Here is a 25,409-nt window from a genome sequence, read left to right as displayed (position 1 = left end):
CTTTTACCGGAAGGGCATTCCAGAGTACTGGAGCCCGAAATGAAAACGCTCTATAGCCCGCAGACTTTTTTTGGGCTTTGGACTCACTAATAAACCGGAGCCCCTCCACAAGGGAGAGTGGGACATAGGAGAAAAAGAAAAGAAACGGCAGATCAACTGGTCTAAAAAGGGAGTCTATTTAAAGGCTAGAGTATACAAATGAGTTTTAAGGTGAGACTTAAATGCTTCTACTGAGGTGGCATCTCGAACTTTTACCGGAAGGGCAGTCCAGAGTACTGGAGCCCGAAATGAAAACGCTCTATAGCCCGCAGACTTTTTTGGGGCTTTGGGAATCACTAATAAGCCGGAGCCCCTCCACAAGGAAGAGTGGGATATCGGAGAAAAAGAAAAGAAACGGCAGATCAACTGGTCTAAAAAGGGAGTCTATTTAAAGGCTAGAGTATACAAATGAGTTTTAAGGTGAGACTTAAATGCTTCTACTGAGGTGGCATCTCGAACTTTTACCGGAAGGGCAGTCCAGAGTACTGGAGCCCGAAATGAAAACGCTCTATAGCCCGCAGACTTTTTTTGGGCTTTGGGAATCACTAATAAGCCGGAGCCCCTCCACAGGGGAGAGTGGGACATAGGAGAAAAAGAAAAGAAACGGCAGATCAACTGGTCTAAAAAGGGAGTCTATTTAAAGGCTAGAGTATACAAATGAGTTTTAAGGTGAGACTTAAATGCTTCTACTGAGGTGGCATCTCGAACTTTTACCGGAAGGGCATTCCAGAGTACTGGAGCCCGAAATGAAAACGCTCTATAGCCCGCAGACTTTTTCTGGGCTTTGGGAATCACTAATAAGCCGGAGCCCCTCCACAAGGGAGAGTGGGACATAGGAGAAAAAGAAAAGAAACGGCAGATCAACTGGTCTAAAAAGGGAGTCTATTTAAAGGCTAGAGTATACAAATGAGTTTTAAGGTGAGACTTAAATGCTTCTACTGAGGTGGCATCTCGAACTTTTACCAGAAGGGCATTCCAGAGTACTGGAGCCCGAAATGAAAACGCTCTATAGCCCGCAGACTTTTTTTGGGCTTTGGGAATCACTAATAAGCCAGAGTCATTTGAACGCAGATTTCTTGCCGGGACACAAAAAAACCACAGACAAAACCACACATGTTTTTTCCCCATGACGCCGATGGATTTATTATTTTATTTCTGTTCATGGAAACACCCGCAGCCTTTGCACATTTTCCCCGCCTTCGCAGTAAATATACTTCATTTGCCCCTCAGATTGAAAAGAGTAACGTTGAATCAAATCCCCCGATTGTGTGCCAAGGTTCCTAAATGTGACACAACGCACCATCAACTTGCGTGTTTGTCAGCAATCAATTAGAAAGCGATCAGACTGTGTAAAATACTAATGAGTAGCCAGAGATCGTTAAAGTGGGGGTCGTCCTGTAGAAGAGTCATCAGGGTGGTGGGAAAGGAAGACTGATCAGTGTGGGCACTTAATGTCTCTGGCACAAACGTAGGGGTTTTCATCAGTACAGTCGTCCAGATCCCAGAGTTCATCTGTAGAAAACAGAAGGGTGCGATTACGAATAGTCTGCTGCCGATTATTGACGCAAATGATGCAGATCTGTCTGCAATCTCCCCACATATTGTTAATCCAGTGGAAGAAAAGGTGTGGAAGTACATCAAATGAAGCAAATAGTGACTATGACTAGATACTAATAGCTCCATCACAGGTCATAGTCATTGGAGATACTTACCATCACTTTCAATCTCGGCACAATCTCCTGCACTGAGAGTTTGGGCAAAATTATCGAAACCAAACTCTGAGCCGTCAGTCCAGAGAAAGTTCTCCGTCTGAAAGACAAAAAAAAATGTTTAATTGAGGGACACCAGAAGTTAAATCAGTGCATTTTTGTGTTTGTCACGAGATCATTTATTTCTGCGGCGGGTGTGCGGATTCTTAATTCTTTGGAAATATCTTGCTGATTCCTAGGAGTCTTGTTCACGAGTGGGGGAAGAGTGGATGGTGAGATCGACTGCGGCGTCTTCAGTAATGCGGACGTTGTACCGATCCGTTGTGGTGAAGAAGGAGCTGAGCCGGAAGGCAAAGCTCTCAATTTACCGGTCGATCTATGTTCCCATCCTCACCTATGGTCATGAGCTTTGGGTCATGACCGAAAGGATAAGATCATGGGTACAAGCGGCCCAAATGAGTTTGGGTCTCTCCCTTAGAGATAGGGTGAGAAGCTCTCCCATCCGGGAGGAACTCAAAGTAAAGCCGCTGCTCCTTCACATGGAGAGGAGCCAGATGAGGTGGTTCGGGCATCTGGTCAGGATGCCACCCGAACGCCTCCCCTGGGAGGTGTTTAGGGCACGTCCAGCCGGTAGGAGGCCACGGGGAAGACCCAGGACACGTTGGGAAGACTATGTCTCCCGGCTGGCCTGGGAACGCCTCGGGATCCCCAGGGAAGAGCTAGACGACGTGGCTGGGGAGAGGGAAGTCTGGGTTTCCCTGCTTAGGCTGTTGCCCCCGCAACCCGACCTCGGATAAGCGGAAGATGATGGATGGATGGATCTTGCTGATTATTATGTTGGTTTTATTGTTAGCATCATAAAACGATGACACAATTGTCATACATTCTGGTTATTTTAACTTCTAGACTGAAGGATTGTGCTGATTAGTTTGTTTTTGTTATCCAGTATCGCCCCAGCCAGGAGGTTGTGTCATCATGAGGATTAGTTTTTCTGTCGGTTAGATAGTAACATAACTCAAGAAGCTCTGGTCAGATTTTCATGGAACTCTCATGAAATGTCGGAAATGGAAAGGGGAACAACTGCTTAGATTTTGAAGCTGATCCAGATCATTTCTACTATGTTACCTTACATTTACATCACGAGTCTCTCATTCTCTGTGTGAATGTTAGCGGCCACGCCTCCACCCGCAGACAGTGAATGACTGACGATACGTTTCTATTACTACACTATAGATAGCCCTTTTATTTTAAACATTTCCGGATTAAACGTTCAGGAAATGTAGTTTGTCTTAAACTAATGTCAAGTAGTCAAACAACGGACATTTAGGTGTTTATCACATTCGAACAGAAGTGTAGATGTTACAACAGAAAGGATCCAGTCATTAACAGTAAATTAACAAGAAGATTAATCACATTTTCAGAAAGTTATCGAACCAGAAATGATGCAATATGTTACCGCATATGGACCTGTTTTGAAATGCTCCGATTCTATTGTCTGGGAATGTTCTCAATTACCCAGGTCGTTGGGTTTGGTTTGCTTTGGCATCTTACCTGAGTAGACTTCATCAGTTCATGCTCAAAGACTTAGATTGGTCGGATCTACATCTGACCAATCTAATTCTAAGAATAGATCTGACTAGACTTAGTTTGGTCAGCCGAAGTCTGACCGATCTAAGTCCAAGACTGGATGTGACCAATCTAAGTCTATGACCATGAACTGATGAAGCCTACTGAGGTTTTGACACTAGCCACTACACTAGATGTGATCAATTTAAGTCTAAGTCTAGTTCTGACCATTCTAAGTTTAAGACTAGATCTGACCAATCTAAGTTTAAGACCATTAACTGCTGACGCCTACTGAGGTATTGATACCAGCCGCTAGACTAGATCTGACCAATCCAAGTCAATGACAATGAACTGATGACGCCTACTGAGGTATCTACGTCTAAGACTAAATGTGACCAATCTAAGTCTAGATGTGACCAATCTAATTCTAAGAATAGATCTGACTAGACTTAGTTTGGTGAGCCGAAGTATGACCGATCTAAGTTTAAGACTGGATGTGACCAATCTAGGTCTATGACCATGAACTGATTAAGCCTAATGAGGTTTCGACACCAGCCGCTACACTAGATGTGATCAATTTAAGTCTAAGTCTAGTTCTGACCAATCTAAGTTTAAGACTAGATCTGACCAATCTAAGTTTAAGACCATTAACTGCTGACGCCTACTGAGCCGCTAGACTAGATCTGACCAATCCAAGTCAATGACAATGAACCGATGACGCCTAATGAGGTATTGATACCAGCTGCCAGACTAGATCTGACCAATCTACGTCTAAGACTAAATGTGACCAATCTAAGTCTAGATGTGACCAATTTAAGTCTATGACCATGAACTGATGAAGCCTACTGAGGTTTTGACACCAGCCACTACACTAGATGTGATCAATTTAAGTCTAAGTCTAGTTCTGACCAATCTAAGTTTAAGACTAGATCTGACCAATCTAAGTTTAAGACCATTAACTGGTGACGCCTACTGAGCCGCTAGACTAGATCTGACCAATCCAAGTCAATGACAATGAGCTGATGACGCCTACTGAGGTATTGACACCAGCTGCTAGACTAGATCTGACCAATCTACGTCTAAGACTAAATGTGACCAATCGAAGTCTAGATGTGACCAATTTAAGTCTATGACCATGAACTGATGAAGCCTACTGAGGTTTTGACACCAGCCGCTAGACTAAATCTGAAAAAATCTAAGTCTAAGATGAGATGTGACCAATCTAAGTCTAAGACTAGATGTGACCAATCTAAGTCTAGGACTAGTGGTGACCAATCTAAGTGTAAGACTAGATGTGACCAATCTAAGTCTATGACCATGAACTGATGAAGCCTACTGAGGTATTGACACCAGTCGCTAGACTAGATGTGATCAATTTAAGTCTAAGTCTAGTTCTGACCAATCTAAGTTTAAGACTAGATCTGACCAATCTAAGTTTAAGACCATTAACTGCTGACGCCTACTGAGCCGCTAGACTAGATCTGACCAATCCAAGTCAATGACAATGAACTGCTGACGCCTACTCAGGTATTGATACCAGCTGCTAGACTAGATCTGACCAATCTACGTCTAAGACTAAATGTGACCAATCGAAGTCTAGATGTGACCAATTTAAGTCTATGACCATGAACTGATGAAGCCTACTGAGGTTTTGACACCAGCCGCTAGACTAGATCTGAAAAAAATCTAAGTCTAAGATGAGATGTGACCAATCTAAGTCTAAGACTAGATGTGACCAATCTAAGTCTAGGACTAGATGTGACCAATCTAAGTGTAAGAATAGATGTGACCAATCTAGGTCTATGACCATGAACTGATGAAGCCTACTGAGGTATTGATACCAGCTGCCAGACTAGATCTGACCAATCTACGTCTAAGACTAAATGTGATCAATCTAAGTCTAGATGTGACCAATTTAAGTCTACGACCATGAACTGATGAAGCCTACTGAGGTTTTGACACCAGCCGCTAGACTAGATCTGAAAAAAATCTAAGTCTAAGATGAGATGTGACCAATCTAAGTCTAAAACTAGATGTGACCAATCTAAGTCTAGGACTAGATGTGACCAATCTAAGTGTAAGACTAGATGTGACCAATCTAAGTCTATGACCATGAACTGATGAAGCCTACTGAGGTTTTGACACCAGCCACTACACTAGATGTGATGAATTTAAGTCTAAGTCTAGTTCTGACCAATCTAAGTTTAAGACTAGATCCGACCAATCTAAGTTTAAGACCATTAACTGCTGACGCCTACTGAGGTATTGATACCAGCTACTAGACTAGATCCGACCAATCCAAGTCAATGACAATGAACTGATGACGCCTACTGAGGTATCTACGTCTAAGACTAAATGTGACCAATCTAATTCTAAGAATAGATCTGACTAGACTTAGTTTGGTGAGCCGAAGTATGACCGATCTAAGTTTAAGACTGGATGTGACCAATCTAGGTCTATGACCATGAACTGATTAAGCCTACTGAGGTTTCGACACCAGCCACTACACTAGATGTGATCAATTTAAGTCTAAGTCTAGTTCTGACCAATCTAAGTTTAAGACTAGATCTGACCAATCTAAGTTTAAGACCATTAACTGCTGACGCCTACTGAGCCGCTAGACTAGATCTGACCAATCCAAGTCAATGACAATGAACTGATGACGCCTACTGAGGTATTGATACCAGCTGCTAGACTAGATCTGACCAATCTACGTCTAAGACTAAATGTGACCAATCGAAGTCTAGATGTGACCAATTTAAGTCTATGACCATGAACTGATGAAGCCTACTGAGGTTTTGACACCAGCCGCTAGACTAGATATGAAAAATCTAAGTCTAAGACTAGATGTGACCAATCTAAGTCTAGGACTAGATGTGACCAATCCAAGTGTAAGACTAGATGTGACCAATCTAAGTGTAAGACTAGATGTGACCAATCTAAGTCTATGACCATGAACTGATGAAGCCTACTGAGGTTTTGACACCAGTCGCTAGACTAGATGTGACCAATCTAATTCTAAGAATAGATCTGACTAGACTTAGTTTGGTGAGCCGAAGTCTGACCGATCTAAGTCTAAAACTGGATGTGACCAATCTAAGTCTATGACCATGAACTGATGAAGCCTACTGAGGTTTCGACACCAGCCACTACACTAGATGTGATCAATTTAAGTCTAAGTCTAGTTCTGACCAATCTAAGTTTAAGACTAAATCCGACCAATCTTAGTTTAAGACCATTAACTGCTGACGCCTACTGAGCCGCTAGACTAGATCTGACCAATCCAAGTCAATGACAATGAACTGCTGACGCCTACTGAGGTATTGATACCAGCTGCCAGACTAGATCTGACCAATCTACGTCTAAGACTAAATGTGACTAATCGAAGTCTAGATGTGACCAATTTAAGTCTATGACCATGAACTGATGAAGCCTACTGAGGTTTTGACACCAGCCGCTAGACTAGATCTGAAAAAAATCTAAGTCTAAGATGAGATGTGACCAATCTAAGTCTAAGACTAGATGTGACCAATCTAAGTCTAGGACTAGATGTGACCAATCTAAGTGTAAGAATAGATGTGACCAATCTAAGTCTATGACCATGAACTGATGAAGCCTACTGAGGTTTTGACACCAGCCGCTAGACTAGATCTGAAAAAATCCAAGCCTAAAATGAGATGTGACCAATCTAAGTCTAAGACTAGATGTGACCAATCTAAGTCTAGGACTAGATGTGACCAATCTAAGTGTAAGACTAGATGTGACCAATCTAAGTCTATGACCATGAACTGATGAAGCCTACTGAGGTTTTGACACCAGTCGCTAGACTAGATGTGACCAATCTAATTCTAAGAATAGATCTGACTAGACTTAGTTTGGTGAGCCGAAGTATGACCGATCTAAGTTTAAGACTGGATGTGACCAATCTAGGTCTATGACCATGAACTGATGAAGCCTACTGAGGTATTGACACCAGTCGCTAGACTAGATCTGACCAATCTAATTCTAAGAATAGATCTGACTAGACTTAGTTTGGTGAGCCGAAGTCTGACCGATCTAAGTCTAAAACTGGATGTGACCAATCTAAGTCTATGACCATGAACTGATTAAGCCTACTGAGGTTTCGACACCAGCCACTACACTAGATGTGATCAATTTAAGTCTAAGTCTAGGCCTGACCAATCTAAGTTTAAGACTAGATCTGACCAATCTAAGTTTAAGACCATTAACTGCTGACGCCTACTGAGCCGCTAGACTAGATCTGACCAATCCAAGTCAATGACAATGAACCGATGACGCCTACTGAGGTATTGACACCAGCTGCTAGACTAGATCTGACCAATCTACGTCTAAGATGAGATGTGACCAATCTAAGTCTAGATGTGACCAATTTAAGTCTATGACCATGAACTGATGAAGCCTACTGAGGTTTTGACACCAGATCTGAAAAAATCTAAGTCTAACATGAGATGTGACCAATCTAAGTCTAGGACTAGATGTGACCAAGCTAAGTGTAAGACTAGATGTGACAAATCTAAGTCTATGACCATGAACTGATGAAGCCTACTGAGGTTTCGACACCAGCCACTACACTAAATGTGATCAATTTAAGTCTAAGTCTAGTTCTGACCAATCTAAGTTTAAGACTAGATCTGACCAATCTAAGTTTAAGACCATTAACTGCTGACGCCTACTGAGGTATTGACACCAGCCGCTAGACTAGATCTGACCAATCCAAGTCACTGACAATGAACTGATGACGCCTACTGAGGTATTGATACCAGCCGCTAGACTAAATCTGAAAAAATCTAAGTCTAAGATGAGATGTGACCAATCTAAGTCTATGACCATGAACTGATTAAGCCGACTGAGGTATTGACACCAGCCACTACACTAGATGTGATCAATTTAAGTCTAAGTCTAGTTCTGACCAACCTAAGTTTAAGACTAGATCTGACCAATCTAAGTTTAAGACCATTAACTGCTGACGCCTACTGAGGTATTGACACCAGCCGCTAGACTAGATCTGACCAATCCAAGTCAATGACAATGAACTGATGACGCCTACTGAGGTATTGATACCAGCTGCTAGACTAGATCTGACCAATCTACGTCTAAGACTAAATGTGACCAATCGAAGTCTAGATGTGACCAATTTAAGTCTATGACCATGAACTGATGAAGCCTACTGAGGTTTTGACACCAGCCGTTAGACTAGATCTGAAAAAATCTAAGTCTAAGATGAGATGTGACCAATCTAAGTCTAAGACTAGATGTGACCAAGCTAAGTCTAGGACTAGATGTGACCAATCTAAGTGTAAGAATAGATGTGACCAATCTAGGTCTATGACCATGAACTGATTAAGCCTACTGAGGTTTCGACACCAGCCACTACACTAGATGTGATGAATTTAAGTCTAAGATGAGATGTGACCAATCTAAGTCTATGACCATGAACTGATTAAGCCTACTGAGGTTTCGACACCAGCCACTACACTAGATGTGATGAATTTAAGTCTAAGATGAGATGTGACCAATCTAAGTCTAAAACTAGATGTGACCAATCTAAGTCTAGGACTAGATGTGACCAATCTAAGTGTAAGACTAGATGTGACCAATCTAAGTCTATGACCATGAACTGATGAAGCCTACTGAGGTTTTGACACCAGCCACTACACTAGATGTGATGAATTTAAGTCTAAGTCTAGTTCTGACCAATCTAAGTTTAAGACTAGATCCGACCAATCTAAGTTTAAGACCATTAACTGCTGACGCCTACTGAGGTATTGATACCAGCTACTAGACTAGATCCGACCAATCCAAGTCAATGACAATGAACTGATGACGCCTACTGAGATATCTACGTCTAAGACTAAATGTGACCAATCTAAGTCTAGATGTGACCAATCTAATTCTAAGAATAGATCTGACTAGACTTAGTTTGGTGAGCCGAAGTATGACCGATCTAAGTTTAAGACTGGATGTGACCAATCTAGGTCTATGACCATGAACTGATTAAGCCTACTGAGGTTTCGACACCAGCCACTACACTAGATGTGATCAATTTAAGTCTAAGTCTAGTTCTGACCAATCTAAGTTTAAGACTAGATCTGACCAATCTAAGTTTAAGACCATTAACTGCTGACGCCTACTGAGCCGCTAGACTAGATCTGACCAATCCAAGTCAATGACAATGAACCGATGACGCCTACTGAGGTATTGATACCAGCTGCCAGACTAGATCTGACCAATCTATGTCTCAGACTAAATGTGACCAATCTAAGTCTAGATGTGACCAATTTAAGTCTACGACCATGAACTGATGAAGCCTACTGAGGTTTTGACACCAGCCGCCAGACTAGAGATTTTGTATGATTGTTGTAGTCGACGGACAGGCCATGAAATCCGCATGCCAGACAGTCGCCTTGTACGGACAACTGACGGAAGGACAACGCACCCAAGGGGGGGCAGAAGAAGCGCTATAAAGACAACCTCGAAAACCACCTGAGGAAATGCCACTTCAACCTCAACACCTGGGGGGAGGCTGCCCACCAGAGGGGTTTGCGGATCAGGACGGTCCATGAAAGCACAGCACGATTAGAAAAGGACCGCCATCGTTCCACGGAAACCAAGAGACAAGAAAGAAAGGAAAGATCCACTACCAAAATAGCTCCTCAGACCACCACGACAACCAGGTAGAGTCTGTGGATCACGGATGGACCTCTACAGCCACCTGAGGACCCACGGATGACCGGACCCACCAACAGGAGGAAAATCACACTGGCTTTGTGTGAAGTGTCTCACCTCTAGCGCCTGATGGAGTCCGATCCAGGTGTCAGGAACGGGATCAGCCGTCAACTTAATCACTTCAAGCACGACCACATTTTCCAGACTGCTTAGGATGGAGACCAGATTCCCACCGAGAAGGTTGCAGATGCTCTAAAATGACAAAAAGCAACAGAAGACAAAGTGGTTTAGAACCACATCCTAACTACCGAGTGAAGTCCTTCCCTACCTCTGCATCTAAAAAGCTCCTCGCTTCCTCCTTGTAGATGAAACAACGTTTATCCAACTGAGTCCAGCCCTTAGGACAGCAACCGTCTGCAACACATTTATTTTTTTGGGGGGGTCAAATAAATAAACAGAAACGATGTCAGTTCGAAAACTACCAACCTTCTTCTTCATGGACAGGCAAAGACCACTGTGGAGAGGACAAGAAGAGAGGCATCAATGACAGACTTGATGAAGCGGGTGTTGTTGAAATCATCCGGACTTACAACTCCAGTCAGGCCGATGATCCCGCAAAGGAGGAAGAACGCGCGAGGAGCAAACGCCATCTGTGCCATGGTAGACAAACCTGACATCTTAGAACTGAAACGGACTTCTGAAAGTTGTGTGGGTTTTACCTTTGCAGGTGTGATGTTTGATGCTGAGGGCGAAAAGGAGCCTTCTTATATATATGTACATGCCGGCATGATGCAACCGTGCAGGTTCTGTCACTTCTTACAGAAAACATTCCAACATGAGGACAAATTCCTTTCAAAACAGTTCTAGTCTGGTGGAGTCAGCATGAGTACTTAGTGACACGTCTTCTTCTTAAAGGGGCAACTGCACTCTTTTTAGCATCTAGCCGGAAGTTCACAATCATTACGGGAGACAAGACCACAAAGGTTTTCTACTTTTAGGATTTTTAAAGATGTTCAACAACACTGCAAGTATGTAGAGTCGTGGTCAAAAGTTGACATACAGTTGTAAAGTCTACAGCGGTCTAGCTCCAGCCTATCTCGCCGATTGTATTGTACCGTATGTCCCGGCAAGAAATCTGTGTTCAAAAGACTCCGGTTTATTAGTGATTCCTAGAGCCCAAAAAAAGTCTGCGGGCTATCGAGCGTTTTCCGTTCGGGCTCCAGTACTCTGGAATGCCCTCCCGGTAACAGTTCGAGATGCTACCTCAGTCTCACCTTAAAACTCATCTGTATACTCTAGCCTTTAAATAGACCTCCTCTTTAGACCAGTTGATCTGCCGCTTCTTTTCTTTCTCCTATGTCCCCCCCCTCCCTTGTGGAGGGGGTCCGGTCCGATGACCATGGATGAAGTAATGGCTGTCCAGAGTCGAGACCCAGGATGGACCGCTCGCCTGTGTATCGGTTGGAGACATCTCTACGCTGCTGATCCGCCTCCGCTTGAGATGGTTTCCTGTGGACGGTACTCTCGCTGCTGTCTTGGATCCGCTTTGAACTGAACTCTCGCGGCTGTGTTGGAGCCACTATGGATTGAACTTTCACAGTATCATGTTAGACCCGCTCGACATCCATTGCTTTCGGTCCCCTAGAAGGGGGAGGGGTTGCCCACATCTGAGGTCCTCTCCAAGGTTTCTCATAGTCAGCATTGTCACTGGCGTCCCACTGGATGTGAATTCTCCCTGCCCACTGGGTGTGAGTTTTCCTTGCCCTTTTGTGGGTTCTTCCGAGGACGTTGTAGTCGTAATGATTTGTGCAGTCCTTTGAGACATTTGTGATTTGGGGCTATATAAATAAACATTGATTGATTGATTGATTCTTTTCTTTCTCCTATGTCCCCCCCTCCCTTGCGGAGGGGGTCCGGTCCGATGACCATGGATGAAGTACTGGCTGTCCAGAGTCGAGACCCAGGATGGACCGCTTGTCGGGACCCAGGATGGTCCGCTCGCCTGTGTATCGGTTGGGGACATCTCTACGCTGCTGATCCGCCTCCGCTTGAGATGGTTTCCTGTGGACGGTACTGTCGCTGCTGTCTTGGATCCGCTTTGAACTGAACTCTCGCGGCCTTGTTGGAGTCACTATGGATTGAACTTTCACAGTATCATGTTAGACCCGCTCGACCTCCATTGCTTTCGGTCCCCTAGAGGGCGGGGGGGGTTGCCCACTTCTGAGGTCCTCTCCAAGGTTTCTCATAGTCAGCATTGTCACTGGCGTCCCACTGGATGTGAATTCTCCCTGCCCACTGGGTGTGAGTTTTCCTTTCAAAACAGTTCTAGTCTGGTGGAGTCAGCATGAGTGCTTAGTGACACGTCTTCTTCTTAAAGGGCAACTGCACTCTTTTAGCATCTAGCCCAGGGGTGCCCATTACGTCGATCGCGAGCTACCAGTCGACCGCGGGGGGTGTGTCAGTCCATCTCCAGCCAGGCTTTTTTTAAAAAAATAGACCTAAAAATGAGTGATCATCAATCTTCACCAAGACGTCACTTAAATGACATTCACGGTACCGGAGGGTCTTGTGAGATGACGCTGGCTGCTGCAAGATCATTATTATGAAAATATGACCGAGAGGAAGGCGAGAAACACTTTTTATTTCAACAGACTCTCGCGCCGTACCTTCCGTCAAAACTCTAAAGGCCGACTGCACGTTTCCTATCTTCACAATAAAAGCCCTGCTTCATGCTGCCTGCGCTAACTAAATACAGAGTCTGGGAAAACTGGCGTGCACAAGCGATCCCTCAGAAAGCCAGCTTTCCGAGACTCTTATTTTGTTAGCGCAGGCAGCATGAAGCAGGGCTTTTATTGTGAAGATAGGAAATGTGCAGTCGGCCTTTAGAGTTTTGACGGAAGGGACGGCGCGAAAGTCTGTTGAAATAAAAAGTGTTTCTCGCCTTCCTCTCTGTCATTTTTTCATAATAATGAACTGGCAGCAGCCAGCGTCATCTCACAAGACCCTCGGGTGCCGTGAATGTCAATCAAGCAAGCGACGGAATTTTGCCGCCAATGTTTTTCTTGTAAAGTGTATGGAAGCTGGATGAATTAGATGCCAAAAACCAACCACTTTCATGTGGTATTGTACAGAAAGGACCACTTTTTTTCTCCTCCATTTGAAAATGTGGGCGTTATCATCATTACTGTCTGATTCCAATCAATGCAAGTCATCAGAATCAGGTAATACACCAACTTATATTCTTGTCTTGGTGAAAGAAAGACATCTATATGTGTTACACATGCTTGTATTATCATTAAACACATTTAACTTGTTTACAAAAATGTCTCTTTCATAAATAAATAAATATAAATGATATATATAAATGAGGTAGATCCCCTCGAGTTGGTCAATTGAAAAGTAGCTCGCCTGCAGAAAAAGTGTGGGCACCCCTGTTCTAGCCTGAAGTTCACGATCATTACGGGAGACAAGACCACACGTCTTTTTTTTTTTTTTAAAGAATTTTAAAGATGATAAAAAACACTTGATAGATGTGACTTGTGAATAAGTGCTATATAAGTACACTTGAATTGATTCCTTGATTGCATTTGTGTTCTTGCTGTAGGAGCACTTGCGTTCGGAAGAGGAGCTACGCCATTGGCTATGAAAACTAAAATAAAACTTAAAATAAAACTTACAAACTATGGCATGAAAAACTTACTTGGAGCGAGAAAGAGCATGGATCATCGGCATGGATAACATAGGTGTGTAGGAGGTGATGTCGCCAGGCGGACTGCCTGGCAACTGCAGGCTTAAATGGTGACGTGGTGATTGACGACGGGTACATGAGTTCAAGTGAGTCGTGAAAACAGGTGAACTGATTGGTAGTCATGGAAACAAAAACAAACCGGGGTGCGCCAAAAAACCGGAACTAATGGTGTCAAAAACAAAACAGAACATGATCACAAAGAAATGACGGGTCTCACTTAAAAATGCACGCATTTAGTTGTATTCAGTGTTTAAAAAAATATTATATGGCTCTCCCGGAAATACATTTTTGAAATATTTGGCTTTCATGACTCTCTCAACTAAAAAGGTTCCCGACCCCTGCTCTAGTCCATGGCGTTGTTGTTGTCACGGATGAGGCCCACTACTGTTCTGTACTCCACAATGAGGTTAGTAGTGGACCTGGCACAGCAGTCACAGAGAATACACTTTTCATTTCCGTCCATCCATCCGCTTATCCGAGGTGGGGTGGCGGGGGCAGCAGCCTAAGCAGACTAGCCCAGAGTTTCCTCTCCCCAGCTACTTCGTGTAGTTCCTCCCGGGGGATCCCGAGGCATACCCAGGCCAGCTGGGATACATAGTCTTCCCAACGTGTCCTGGGTCTTCCCTGTGGCCTCCCGTGCCTTAAACACCTCCCTAGGGACCAGATGCCCGAACGACCTCATCTGGCTCCTCTCCATGTGGAGGAGCAGCGACTTTACTTTGATCTCCCACCCCATGACAGAGTTCTATCACTAAGGGAGAAACCCGCCACCTGGTGGAGGAAACTCAATTTGGCCACTTGTACCCGTGATCTTGTCCTTTGGTCATAACCCATCATGTTCTTTATCAATCAATCAATCAATCAATCAATGTTTATTTATATAGCCCCAAATCATAAATGTCTCAAAGGACTGCACAAACTATTACGACTACAACATCCTCGGAAGAACCCACAAAAGGGCAAGGAAAACTCACACCCAGTGGGCAGGGAGAATTCACATCCAGTGGGACGCCAGTGACAATGCTGACTATGACAAAACCTTGGAGAGGACCTCAGATGTGGGCAACCCCCCCGCCCCCCCCCCTAGGGGAACCGAAAGCAATGGATGTCGAGCGGGTCTAACATGATACTGTGAAAGTTCAATCCATAGTGGCTCCAACACAGCCGCGAGAGTTCAGTTCAAAGCGGATCCAAGACAGCAGCGAGAGTCCCGTCCACAGGAAACCATCTCAAGCGGAGGCGGATCAGCAGCGTAGAGATGTCCCCCAACTGATACAGGCGAGCGGTCCATTCTGGGTCTCGACTCTGGACAGCCGGTACTTCATCCATGGTCATCGGACCGGACCCCCTCCACAAGGGAGGGGGGGGACATAGGAGAAAGAAAAGAATCAATCAATCAATGTTTATTTATATAGCCCCAAATCACAAATGTCTCAAAGGACTGCACAAATCATTACGACTACAACATCCTCGGAAGAACCCACAAAAGGGCAAGGAAAACTCACACCCCCCACCCCCTCTAGGGGACCGAAAGCAATGGATGTCGAGCGGGTCTAACATGATACTGTGAAAGTTCAATCCATAGTGGCTCCAACACAGCCGCGAGAGTTCAGTTCAAAGCGGATCCAAGACGGCAGCGAGAGTCCCGTCCACAGGAAACCATCTCAAGCGGAGGCGGATCAGCAGCGTAGAGATGTCCCCAACCGATACACAGGCGAGCGGTCCATCCTGGGTCTCGACTCTGGACAGCCAGTACTTCATCCATGGTCATCGGACCGGACCCCCTCCACAAGGGAGGGGGGGGACATAGGAGAAAGAAAAGAATCAATCAATCAATCAATCAATGTTTATTTATATAGCCCCAAATCACAAATGTCTCAAAGGACTGCACAAATCATTACGACTACAACATCCTCGGAAGAACCCACAAAAGGGCAAGGAAAACTCACACCCAGTGGGCAGGGAGAATTCACATCCGGTGGGACGCCAGTGACAATGCTGACTATGATAAACCTAGGAGAGGACCTCAGATGTGGGCAAATCCCCCCGCCCCCCCACCCCCCCCGCCCTCTAGGGGACCGAAAGCAATGGATGTCGAGCGGGTCTAACATGATACTGTGAAAGTTCAATCCATAGTGGCTCCAACACAGCCGCGATAGTTCAGTTCAAAGCGGATCCAAGACAGAAGCGAGAGTCCCGTCCACAGGAAACCATCTCAAGCGGAGGCGGATAAGCAGCGTAGAGATGTCCCCAACCGATACACAGGCGAGCGGTCCATCCTGGGTCTCGACTCTGGACAGCCAGTACTTCATCCATGGTCATCGGACCGGACCCCCTCCACAAGGGAGGGGGGGGACATAGGAGAAAGAAAAGAAGCGGCAGATCAACTGGTCTAAAGAGGAGGTCTATTTAAAGGCTAGAGTATACAGATGAGTTTTAAGGTGAGACTGAGGTAGCATCTCGAACTGTTACCGGGAGGGCATTCCAGAGTACTGGAGCCCGAACGGAAAACGCTCGATAGCCCGCAGACTTTTTTTGGGCTCTAGGAATCACTAATAAACCGGAGTCTTTTGAAGGCAGATTTCTTGCCGGGACATACGGTACAATACACTTCGGCGAGATAGGCTGGAGCTACACCACTGTAGACTTTACAACTGTATGTCAACTTTTGACCACGACTCTACATACTTGCAGTGTTGTTGAAGATCTTTAAAATCCTAAAAGTAGAAAACCTTTGTGGTCTTGTCTCCCGTAATGATTGTGAACTTCCGGCTAGTAGCATCTCGAACTGTTACCGGGAGGGCATTCCAGAGTACTGGAGCCCGAACGGAAAACGCTCGATAGCCCGCAGACTTTTTTTGGGCTTTAGGAATCACTAATAAACCGGAGTCTTTTGAAGGCAGATTTCTTGCCGGGACATATGGTACAATACAATCGGCGAGATAGGCTGGAGCTAGACCACTGTAGACTTTACAACTGTATGTCAACTTTTGACCACGACTCTACATACTTGCAGTGTTGTTGAATATCTTTAAAAATCCTAAAAGTAGAAAACCTTTGTGGTCTTGTCTCCCGTAATGATTGTGAACTTCCGGCTAGTAGCATCTCGAACTGTTACCGGGAGGGCATTCCAGAGTACTGGAGCCCGAACGGAAAACGCTCGATAGCCCGCAGACTTTTTTGGGGCTTTAGGAATCACTAATAAACCGGAGTCTTTTGAACGCAGATTTCTTGCCGGGACATACGGTACAATACAATCGGCGAGATAGGCCGGAGCTAGACCACTGTAGACTTTACAACTGTATGTCAACTTTTGACCACGACTCTACATACTTGCAGTGTTGTTGAAGATCTTTAAAAATCCTAAAAGTAGAAAACCTTCGTGGTCTTGTCTCCCGTAATGGTTGTGAACTTCCGGCTAGTAGCATCTCGAACTGTTACCGGGAGGGCATTCCAGAGTACTGGAGCCCGAACGGAAAACGCTCGATAGCCCGCAGACTTTTTTTGGGCTTTAGGAATCACTAATAAACCGGAGTCTTTTGAAGGCAGATTTCTTGCCGGGACATATGGTTCAATACAATCGGCGAGATAGGCCGGAGCTAGACCACTGTAGACTTTACAACTGTATGTCAACTTTTGACCACGACTCTACATACTTGCAGTGTTGTTGAAGATCTTTAAAAATCCTAGAAGTAGAAAACCTTCGTGGTCTTGTCTCCCGTAATGATTGTGAACTTCCGGCTAGTAGCATCTCGAACTGTTACCGGGAGGGCATTCCAGAGTACTGGAGCCCGAACGGAAAACGCTCGATAGCCCGCAGACTTTTTTGGGGCTCTAGGAATCACTAATAAACCGGAGTCTTTTGAAGGCAGATTTCTTGCCGGGACATACGGTACAATACAATCGGCGAGATAGGCCGGAGCTAGACCACTGTAGACTTTACAACTGTATGTCAACTTTTGACCACGACTCTACATACTTGCAGTGTTGTTGAAGATCTTTAAAATCCTAAAAGTAGAAAACCTTTGTGGTCCTGTCTCCCGTAATGGTTGTGAACTTCCGGCTAGATGCTAAAAAGAGTGCAGTTGCCCCTTTAAGAAGAAGACGTGTCACTAAGCATTCTTGCTGACTTCACCGGACTAGAACTGTTTTCAAAGGAATTTATCTTTCATGTTGGAATTTTTTCTGTAAGAAGTGACAGAACCTGCAAGGTTGCATCATGCCGGCATGTACATATATATAAGAAGGCTCCTTGTCGCCCTCAGCATCAAACATCACACCTGCAAAGGTAAAACCCACACAACTTTCAGAAGTCCGTTTCAGTTCTAAGATGTCAGGTTTGTCTACCATGGCACAGATGGCGTTTGCTCCTCGCGCGTTCTTCCTCCTTTGCGGGATCATCGGACTGACTGGAGTTGTAAGTGCGGATGATTTCAACAACACCCGCTTCATCAAGTCTGTCATTGATGGCTCTCTTCTTTTCCTCTCCACTAGTGGTCTTTCCAGGACGCCACAGGTTGGCAGCTGTGACTTCAAGACTTTTCGAATTCAATTTTTACAAATTCATCGTTCCAAATTTCAGTTTAAAAGATAATTCAATGTGTTGCAGACGGTTGCTGTCCTAAGGGCTGGACTCAGTTGGATAAACGTTGTTTCATCTACAAGGAGGAAGCGAGGAGCTTTTTAGATGCAGAGGTAGGGAAGGACTTCACTCGGTAGTTAGGATGTGGTTCTAAACCACTTTGTCTTCTGTTGCTTTTTGTCATTTTAGAGCATCTGCAACCTTCTCGGTGGGAATCTGGTCTCCATCCTAAGCAATCTGGAGAATGAGGTCGTGCTGGAAGTGATTAAGTTGACGGCTGATCCCGTTTCTGAAACCTGGATCGGACTCCATCAGGGGATAGAGGTGAGACACTTTTACCAGTACAACAATGATACAAACTCTCCATTTGATATTGAATCACACGGAAAATGTAAGTGTCCTCCAATATTTCAATACTTGCATCAACTTCAATGAGAGCTGAATTGTTTTATTGTTTTTATTCAGCCCGGAATTCACAATCCCAACATGAGACAGGAACGAGTATTTCCCTCATCACCACTTAGTACCAGCCAGCTAACAATCCAGTTCTTTGGAATTCATCTCGGGATGATGTATATCAGAACCTCCTGCGATAACCAAAATAGGCATCATCAGTTCATGCTCAAGAACTGAGATTGGCCACATCTAGTCTTGCGACTTAGATTGTTCAGATCTAGTCATTGACTTAGATTGGTCACATCTAGTCTTAGACTAAGATTGGTCAGATCAATTCTTAGAATTAGATTGGTCAGACCTAGTCTAGAGGCTAGTGTCAATACCTCAGTAGGCTTCATCAGTTCATGGTCATAGACTTAGATTGGTCAGATTTGGTTTTAGACTTAGATTGGTCACATCTAGTCTTGCGACTTAGATTGTTCAGATCTAGTCATTGACTTAGATTGGTCAGATTTGGTCTTGGAATGAGATTGGTCAGATCAATTTTTAGAATTTGATTGGTCAGACCTAAATTGGTCAGATCTGGTCTTGGACTTAAATTGGTCACATCTAGTCTTAGACTAAGATTGGTCAGATCAATTCTTGGAATTAGATTGGTCAGACCTAGTCTAGAGGCTAGTGTCAATACCTCAGTAGGCTTCATCAGTTCATGGTCATAGACTTAGATTGGTCAGATTTGGTCTTAGACTTAGATTGGTCACATTTAGTCTTGGAATGAGATTGTCAGATCCATTTTTAGAATTAGATTGGTCAGACCTAAATTGGTCAGATATGGTCTTGGACTTAAATTGGTCCCATCTACTCTTGGACTGAGATTGGTCAGATCAATTCTTAGAATTAGATTGGTCAGACCTAGTCTAGAGGCTGGTGTCAATACCTCAGTAGGCTTCATCAGTTCATGGTCATAGACTTAGATTGGTCAGATTTGGTCTTGGACTTAGATTGGTCACATTTAGTCTTAGAATGAGATTGTCAGATCAATTTTTAGAATTAGATTGGTCAGACCTAAATTGGTCAGATATGGTCTTGGACTTAAATTGGTCCCATCTACTCTTGGACTGAGATTGGTCAGATCAATTCTTAGAATTAGATTGGTCAGACCTAGTCTAGAGGCTGGTGTCAATACCTCAGTAGGCTTCATCAGTTCATGGTCATAGACTTAGATTGGTCAGATTTGGTCTTAGACTTAGATTGGTCACATCTAGTCTTGCGACTTAGATTGTTCAGATCTAGTCATTGACTTAGATTGGTCACATCTAGTCTTAGACTAAGATTGGTCGGATCAATTCTTAGAATTAGATTGGTCAGACCTAGTCTAGAGGCTAGTGTCAATACCTCAGTAGGCTTAATCAGATCATGGTCATAGACTTAGATTGGTCAGATTTGGTTTTAGACTTAGATTGGTCACATTTAGTCTTGGAATGAGATTGGTCGGATCTAGTCTTAGACTTAAATTGGTCAGATCTGGTCTTGGACTTAGATTGGTCCCATCTACTCTTGGACTGAGATTGGTCAGATCAATTCTTAGAATTAGATTGGTCAGACCTAGTCTAGAGGCTAGTGTCAATACCTCAGTAGGCTTCATCAGTTCATGGTCATAGACTTAGATTGGTCAGATTTGGTCTTAGACTTAGATTGGTCACATCTAGTCTTGGAATGAGATTGGTCAGATCTAGTCTTAGACTTAAATTGGTCAGATCTGGTCTTTTACTTAGATTGGTCCCACCTACTCTTGGACTGAGATTGGTCAGATCAATTCTTGGAATTAGATTGGTCAGACCTAGTCTAGAGGCTAGTGTCAATACCTCAGTAGGCTTCATCAGTTCATGGTCATAGACTTAGATTGGTCAGATTTGGTTTTAGACTTAGATTGGTCACATCTAGTCTTGGAATGAGATTGGTCAGATCTAGTCTTAGACTTAAATTGGTCAGATCTGGTCTTGGACTTAGATTGGTCCCATCTACTCTTGGACTGAGATTGGTCAGATCAATTCTTAGAATTAGATTGGTCAGACCTAGTCTAGAGGCTAGTGTCAATACCTCAGTAGGCTTCATCAGTTCATGGTTATAGACTTAGATTGGTCACATCTAGTCTTGGAATGAAATTGGTCAGATCTAGTCTTAGACTTAAATTGGTCAGATCTGGTCTTAGACGTAAATTGGTCCCATCTACTCTTAGACTGAGATTGGTCAAATCAATTCTTAGAATTAGATTGGTCAGACCTAGTCTAGAGGCTGGTGTCAATACCTCAGTAGGATTCATCAGTTCATGGTCATAGACTTAGATTGGTCAGATTTGGTCTTAGACTTCGATTGGTCATATCTAGTCTTTCGACTTAGATTGTTCAGATCTAGTCATTGACTTAGATTGGTCACATCTAGTCTTAGACTAAGATTGGTCAGATCAATTCTTAGAATTAGAATGGTCAGACTTAGTCTAGAGGCTAGTGTCAATACCTCAGTAGGCTTCATCAGTTCATGGTTATAGACTTAGATTGGTCAGATTTGGTCTTAGACTTAGATTGGTCACATCTAGTCTAGCGACTTAGATTGTTCAGATCTAGTCATTGACTTAGATTGGTCACATCTAGTCTTAGACTAAGATTGGTCAGATGAATTCTTAGAATTAGATTGGTCGGACCTAGTCTAGAGGCTAGTGTCAATACCTCAGTAGGCTTCATCAGTTCATGGTCATAGACTTAGATTGGTCAGATTTGGTCTTAGACTTAGATTGGTCGCATCTAGTCTTGGAATGAGATTGGTCAGATCTAGTCTTAGACTTAAATTGTTCAGATCTAGTCATTGACTTAGATTGGTCACATCTAGTCTTAGACTAAGATTGGTCAGATGAATTCTTAGAATTAGATTGGTCGGACCTAGTCTAGAGGCTAGTGTCAATACCTCAGTAGGCTTCATCAGTTCATGGTCATAGACTTAGGTTGGTCAGATTTGGTCTTGGACTTAGATTGGTCACATCTAGTCTTGCGACTTAGATTGTTCAGATCTAGTCATTGACTTAGATTGGTCACATCTAGTCTTAGACTAAGATTGGTCAGATGAATTCTTAGAATTAGATTGGTCAGATCTAGTCTAGAGGCTAGTGTCAATACCTCAGTAGGCTTAATCAGATCATGGTCATAGACTTAGATTGGTCAGATTTGGTCTTTGACTTAGATTGGTCACATTTAGTCTTGGAATGAGATTGGTCAAATCAATTTTTAGAATTAGATTGGTCAGACCTAAATTGGTCAGATATGGTCTTGGACTTAGATTGGTCACATCTAGTCTTGGAATGAGATTGGTCAGATCTAGTCTTAGACTTAAATTGGTCAGATCTGGTCTTGGACTTAGATTGGTCCCATCTACTCTTGGACTGAGATTGGTCAGATCTAGTCTTAGACCTAGATTGGTCAGCTCTAGTCTAGCGGCTAGTGTCAATACCTCTGTAGGTGTCATCAGTTCATGGTCATAGACTTAGATTGTTCAGATTTGGTCTTAGACTTAGATTGGTCACATCTAGTCTTGGAATGAGATTGGTCAAATCTAGTCTTAGACTTAAATTGGTCAGATCTACTCTTGGACTGAGATTGGTCGGATCTAGTCTTAGACTTAGATTGGTCAGATCTAGTCTAGCGGCTAGTGTCAATACCTCAGTAGGTGTCATCAGTTCATGGTCACGGACTTAGATTGGTCAGATCTAGTTTTTTACTTAGATTGGTCAGACTATGGCTGACCAATCTAAGTCTAGTCCAATCTAGTCTTAGACTCAGATTGGTCGAATGTAGATCTGATCAATCTAAGTCTTTGAGTATGAACTGATGAAGTCCACTCGGATGAGTGGCGAAAGCACAGCAAACCAAACCAAACAGTCCAGTTGCAATGCCCTGAGATTACAATGACCTGGGTAATCGAAAACATTCATAGACAGAAGCATTTCAAAACCGGTCGTAATTGGCGGACATATTGACCGACCTACTCAATGGCCTGGTGGTTAGAGTGTCTGCCCTGAGATGGGAAGGTTGTGAGTTCAAACCCCGGCCGAGTCATACCAAAGATTATAAAAATGGGAGCCATTACCTCCCTGCTCGCCACTCAGCATCAAAGTTCGAATTGGGGGTTGACTCACCAAAAATGATTCCCGAGCAAGGCCACCACTGCTGCTCACTGCTCCCCTCACCTCCCAGGGGGTGAAGAAGCAGGGGGGAAATTTCACCACACCTAGTGTGTGTGTGTGTGTGACAATCATTGCTACTTTAACATATGTGGTAACATATTGCATAGTTTTGGTTTTATAACTTTCTGAAAATGTTATAAATCTCCCACAGGGAGTCCTTTGGCAATGGCCAAAGGACCGATTGTTTTTCGTCCGTTTTATTATTATTCTTTATTATTATTATTCTGCCGCCTCTTTGAACTGTAATTTGACCCCCTGGCCATGCTTCAAAACTCACCAAATTTCACACACTAATCAGAACTGGCGAAAATTGCCATCTAATAAAAAAACCAAAAATGCGCTCTAGCGCCCCCTACGAAAAAAAAAAACAGACTGCTTGTAACTTCCGTTAGCAATGTCGTAGAGACATGAAACCACAACCTCTATGTAGGACTGACTTAGACCTAGATTTCATAATTTTACTTTATACGGCAAAAATCAAAAATTTGGGGGCAAAAACCCCTTTAAAGCAAAATTTGCCTAAAAAAATGCTATTTTGGCCTCTTTGCGCTGTATTTTGACCCTCTCAAATTGCTTCAAAACTCACCAAACTTGGCAAACACACCAGGACTGGCAAAAATTGCGATCTAGTAAAAAAAACAAACCCCAAAACTCAAAATTGCGCCCGAGCGCAATTTTTGAATAAAACACAGAAAAAACTGCTCCTAGGAAGAAAACACAAACAAAACTGCCTGTAACTTCCGGTAGGAATGTTGTAGAGACATGAAACCAAAACTTCTATGTAGGTCTCACTTAGACCTACATTTTAATAATCAACATCCTTCGGCAAAAATCAACAGGAAGTTGGCAATTACCCCTTCATAAACAAAAGTTTTATAAAAACCCGTCACCTTTCTTCAAACGTTATCTCCTCTGAGCCCGTTTGTCGTTTCGGCTTCAAACTCGCACAGGAGAGAGTTTGAACCCTTCTGATTAAAATTTAACGCAAGAGTTTTGATTACTGCTCCGGTTTTGATTTTATGACCCTTCAAAGATCAACTGCGCTGCTGTTGTCTCAAGATGGCTACTACCACTGGATAAAAGTATTGGGACACTTAGGACTAACACTAGGCAAAAGTATTGGGACACTTATGGCTAACAGTAGACAATGACAATGTAAAATGGAATTCAATCTTTTTTGTCCTCAAAATTCTACACACAATACCCTATAATAATAGCAGCTACTATCCATGCTTCTACCGCTTATCCGGGTTTGGGTCTCGGGGGAAGCAGCCAAAGGCGGGCCCGACCAACGCTGCTTGCAGCTTTAATTTTTTTTTTTTGTCTTTCAGACGGACACCTTTCTCTGGACTGACGGCTCAGACTTTAAATTTGAATCTTTTGAGCTAATGCTCAATGCAGGAGATTGTGCCGAGATTGGAAATAATGGTAAATATCTCCAATGACTATGACCTGTGATGGAGCTATTAGTATCTAGTCATAGTCACTATTTGCTTCATTTGATGTACTTCCACACCTTTTCTTCCACTGGATTAACAATATGTGGGGAGATTGCAGACGGATCTGCACCATTTGCGTCAATAATCGGCAGCAGATTGTCTGTAATCGCACGCTTCTGTTTTCTACAGATGCACTCTGGAACCTGGACGACTGTACTGAAGAACACCCCTACGTTTGTGCCAGAGACGCTAAGTGCCCACACTGATCAGTCTTCCTTTCCCACCACCCTGATGACTCTTCTACAGGACGACCCCCACTTTAACAATCTCTGGCTACTCATTAGTATTTTACACAGTCTGATCGCTTTCTAATTGATTGCTGACAAACACGCAAGTTGATGGTGCGTTGTGTCACATTTAGGAACCTTGGCACACAATCGGGGGATTTGATTCAACGTTACTCTTTTCAATCTGAGGGGCAAATGAAGTATATTTACTGCGAAGGCGGGGAAAATGTGCAAAGGCTGCGGGTGGTGTGTCCATAAACACAAATAAAATAATTCATTTGATGTCGTCATTCATTTGCCGAAAGAAAAAAACGTGTGGTTTTGTCTGGGTTTTTTTTTTGTCCGCAACATTAACGAATCCGCTCCGGGTCAGAAGGCAAAGAAGAAATCGTAGAACTCTAAAGCAGACTCGGGCTCCTAAAGGGGATCCCAGGCCAGCCGGGAGACATAGTCTTCCCAACGTGTCCTGGGTCTTCCCCCTGGACACGTGCCCAAAACACCTCCCGAGGGGGCGTTCGGGTGGCATCCTGACCAGATGCCCCAACCACCTCATCTGGCTCCTCTCCATGTGGAGGAGCAGCGGCTTTACTTTGAGCTCCTCACCCTATCTCTTAGGGCAGGGGTGCCCATTACGTCGTTCGCGAGCTACCAGTCGACCGCGGGGGGTGTGTCAGTCCATCTCCAGCCAGGCTTTTAAAAAAATGGACCTAAAAATGAGTGAT

At 43.7% G+C, this 25,409-nt stretch overlaps 2 protein-coding genes across 5 annotated transcripts in view; one reads left to right on the top strand and one right to left on the bottom strand.

Moving 5' to 3' along the window:
- LOC133553864 (galactose-specific lectin nattectin-like) overlaps positions 1 to 24,927 on the top strand; it is a 30,341-nt gene extending 5,414 nt beyond the window's left edge. The window contains exons 1-7 of one of the 3 annotated variants that reach the window (XM_061902203.1): positions 17,962 to 18,037; positions 18,107 to 18,166; positions 18,244 to 18,265; positions 18,359 to 18,444; positions 18,521 to 18,655; positions 24,293 to 24,389; positions 24,590 to 24,927. In XM_061902203.1, the coding sequence (XP_061758187.1) occupies positions 18,107 to 18,166; positions 18,244 to 18,265; positions 18,359 to 18,444; positions 18,521 to 18,655; positions 24,293 to 24,389; positions 24,590 to 24,666 (477 nt within the window). In that variant the 5' untranslated portion in view covers positions 17,962 to 18,037 and the 3' untranslated portion in view covers positions 24,667 to 24,927. Of the gene's footprint in view, positions 1 to 17,961; positions 18,167 to 18,243; positions 18,266 to 18,358; positions 18,445 to 18,520; positions 18,656 to 24,292; positions 24,390 to 24,589 lie in introns of those variants that run through there. The other 2 variants (XM_061902202.1, XM_061902204.1) reach the window with 2 other exon arrangements.
- Positions 1,154 to 10,787, bottom strand: LOC133553863 (struthiocalcin-2-like). 2 transcript variants are annotated; one of them, XM_061902201.1, is made up of 7 exons: positions 10,721 to 10,787; positions 10,592 to 10,651; positions 10,488 to 10,515; positions 10,330 to 10,415; positions 10,119 to 10,253; positions 1,752 to 1,848; positions 1,154 to 1,551 (listed from the first exon to the last, which is right to left on the bottom strand). In XM_061902201.1, the coding sequence occupies exons 2-7, from the start codon at positions 10,649 to 10,651 to the stop codon at positions 1,475 to 1,477; spliced, it is 483 nt and encodes a 160-aa protein (XP_061758185.1). In that variant the 5' UTR covers positions 10,721 to 10,787; the 3' UTR covers positions 1,154 to 1,474. The 2 variants fall into 2 exon arrangements, with proteins under 2 accessions (XP_061758185.1, XP_061758184.1); XM_061902200.1 differs by having other exon boundaries at positions 10,592 to 10,726.
- Positions 24,928 to 25,409: the final 482 nt, after the last annotated feature.

Source organism: Nerophis ophidion, linkage group LG06 (genome assembly GCF_033978795.1).
Source record: "Nerophis ophidion isolate RoL-2023_Sa linkage group LG06, RoL_Noph_v1.0, whole genome shotgun sequence".
Lineage (NCBI taxonomy): Eukaryota > Metazoa > Chordata > Actinopteri > Syngnathiformes > Syngnathidae > Nerophis > Nerophis ophidion.
Note: the sequence above shows the minus strand (reverse complement) of the source record. Positions and strands in the feature narration are given on the sequence as shown.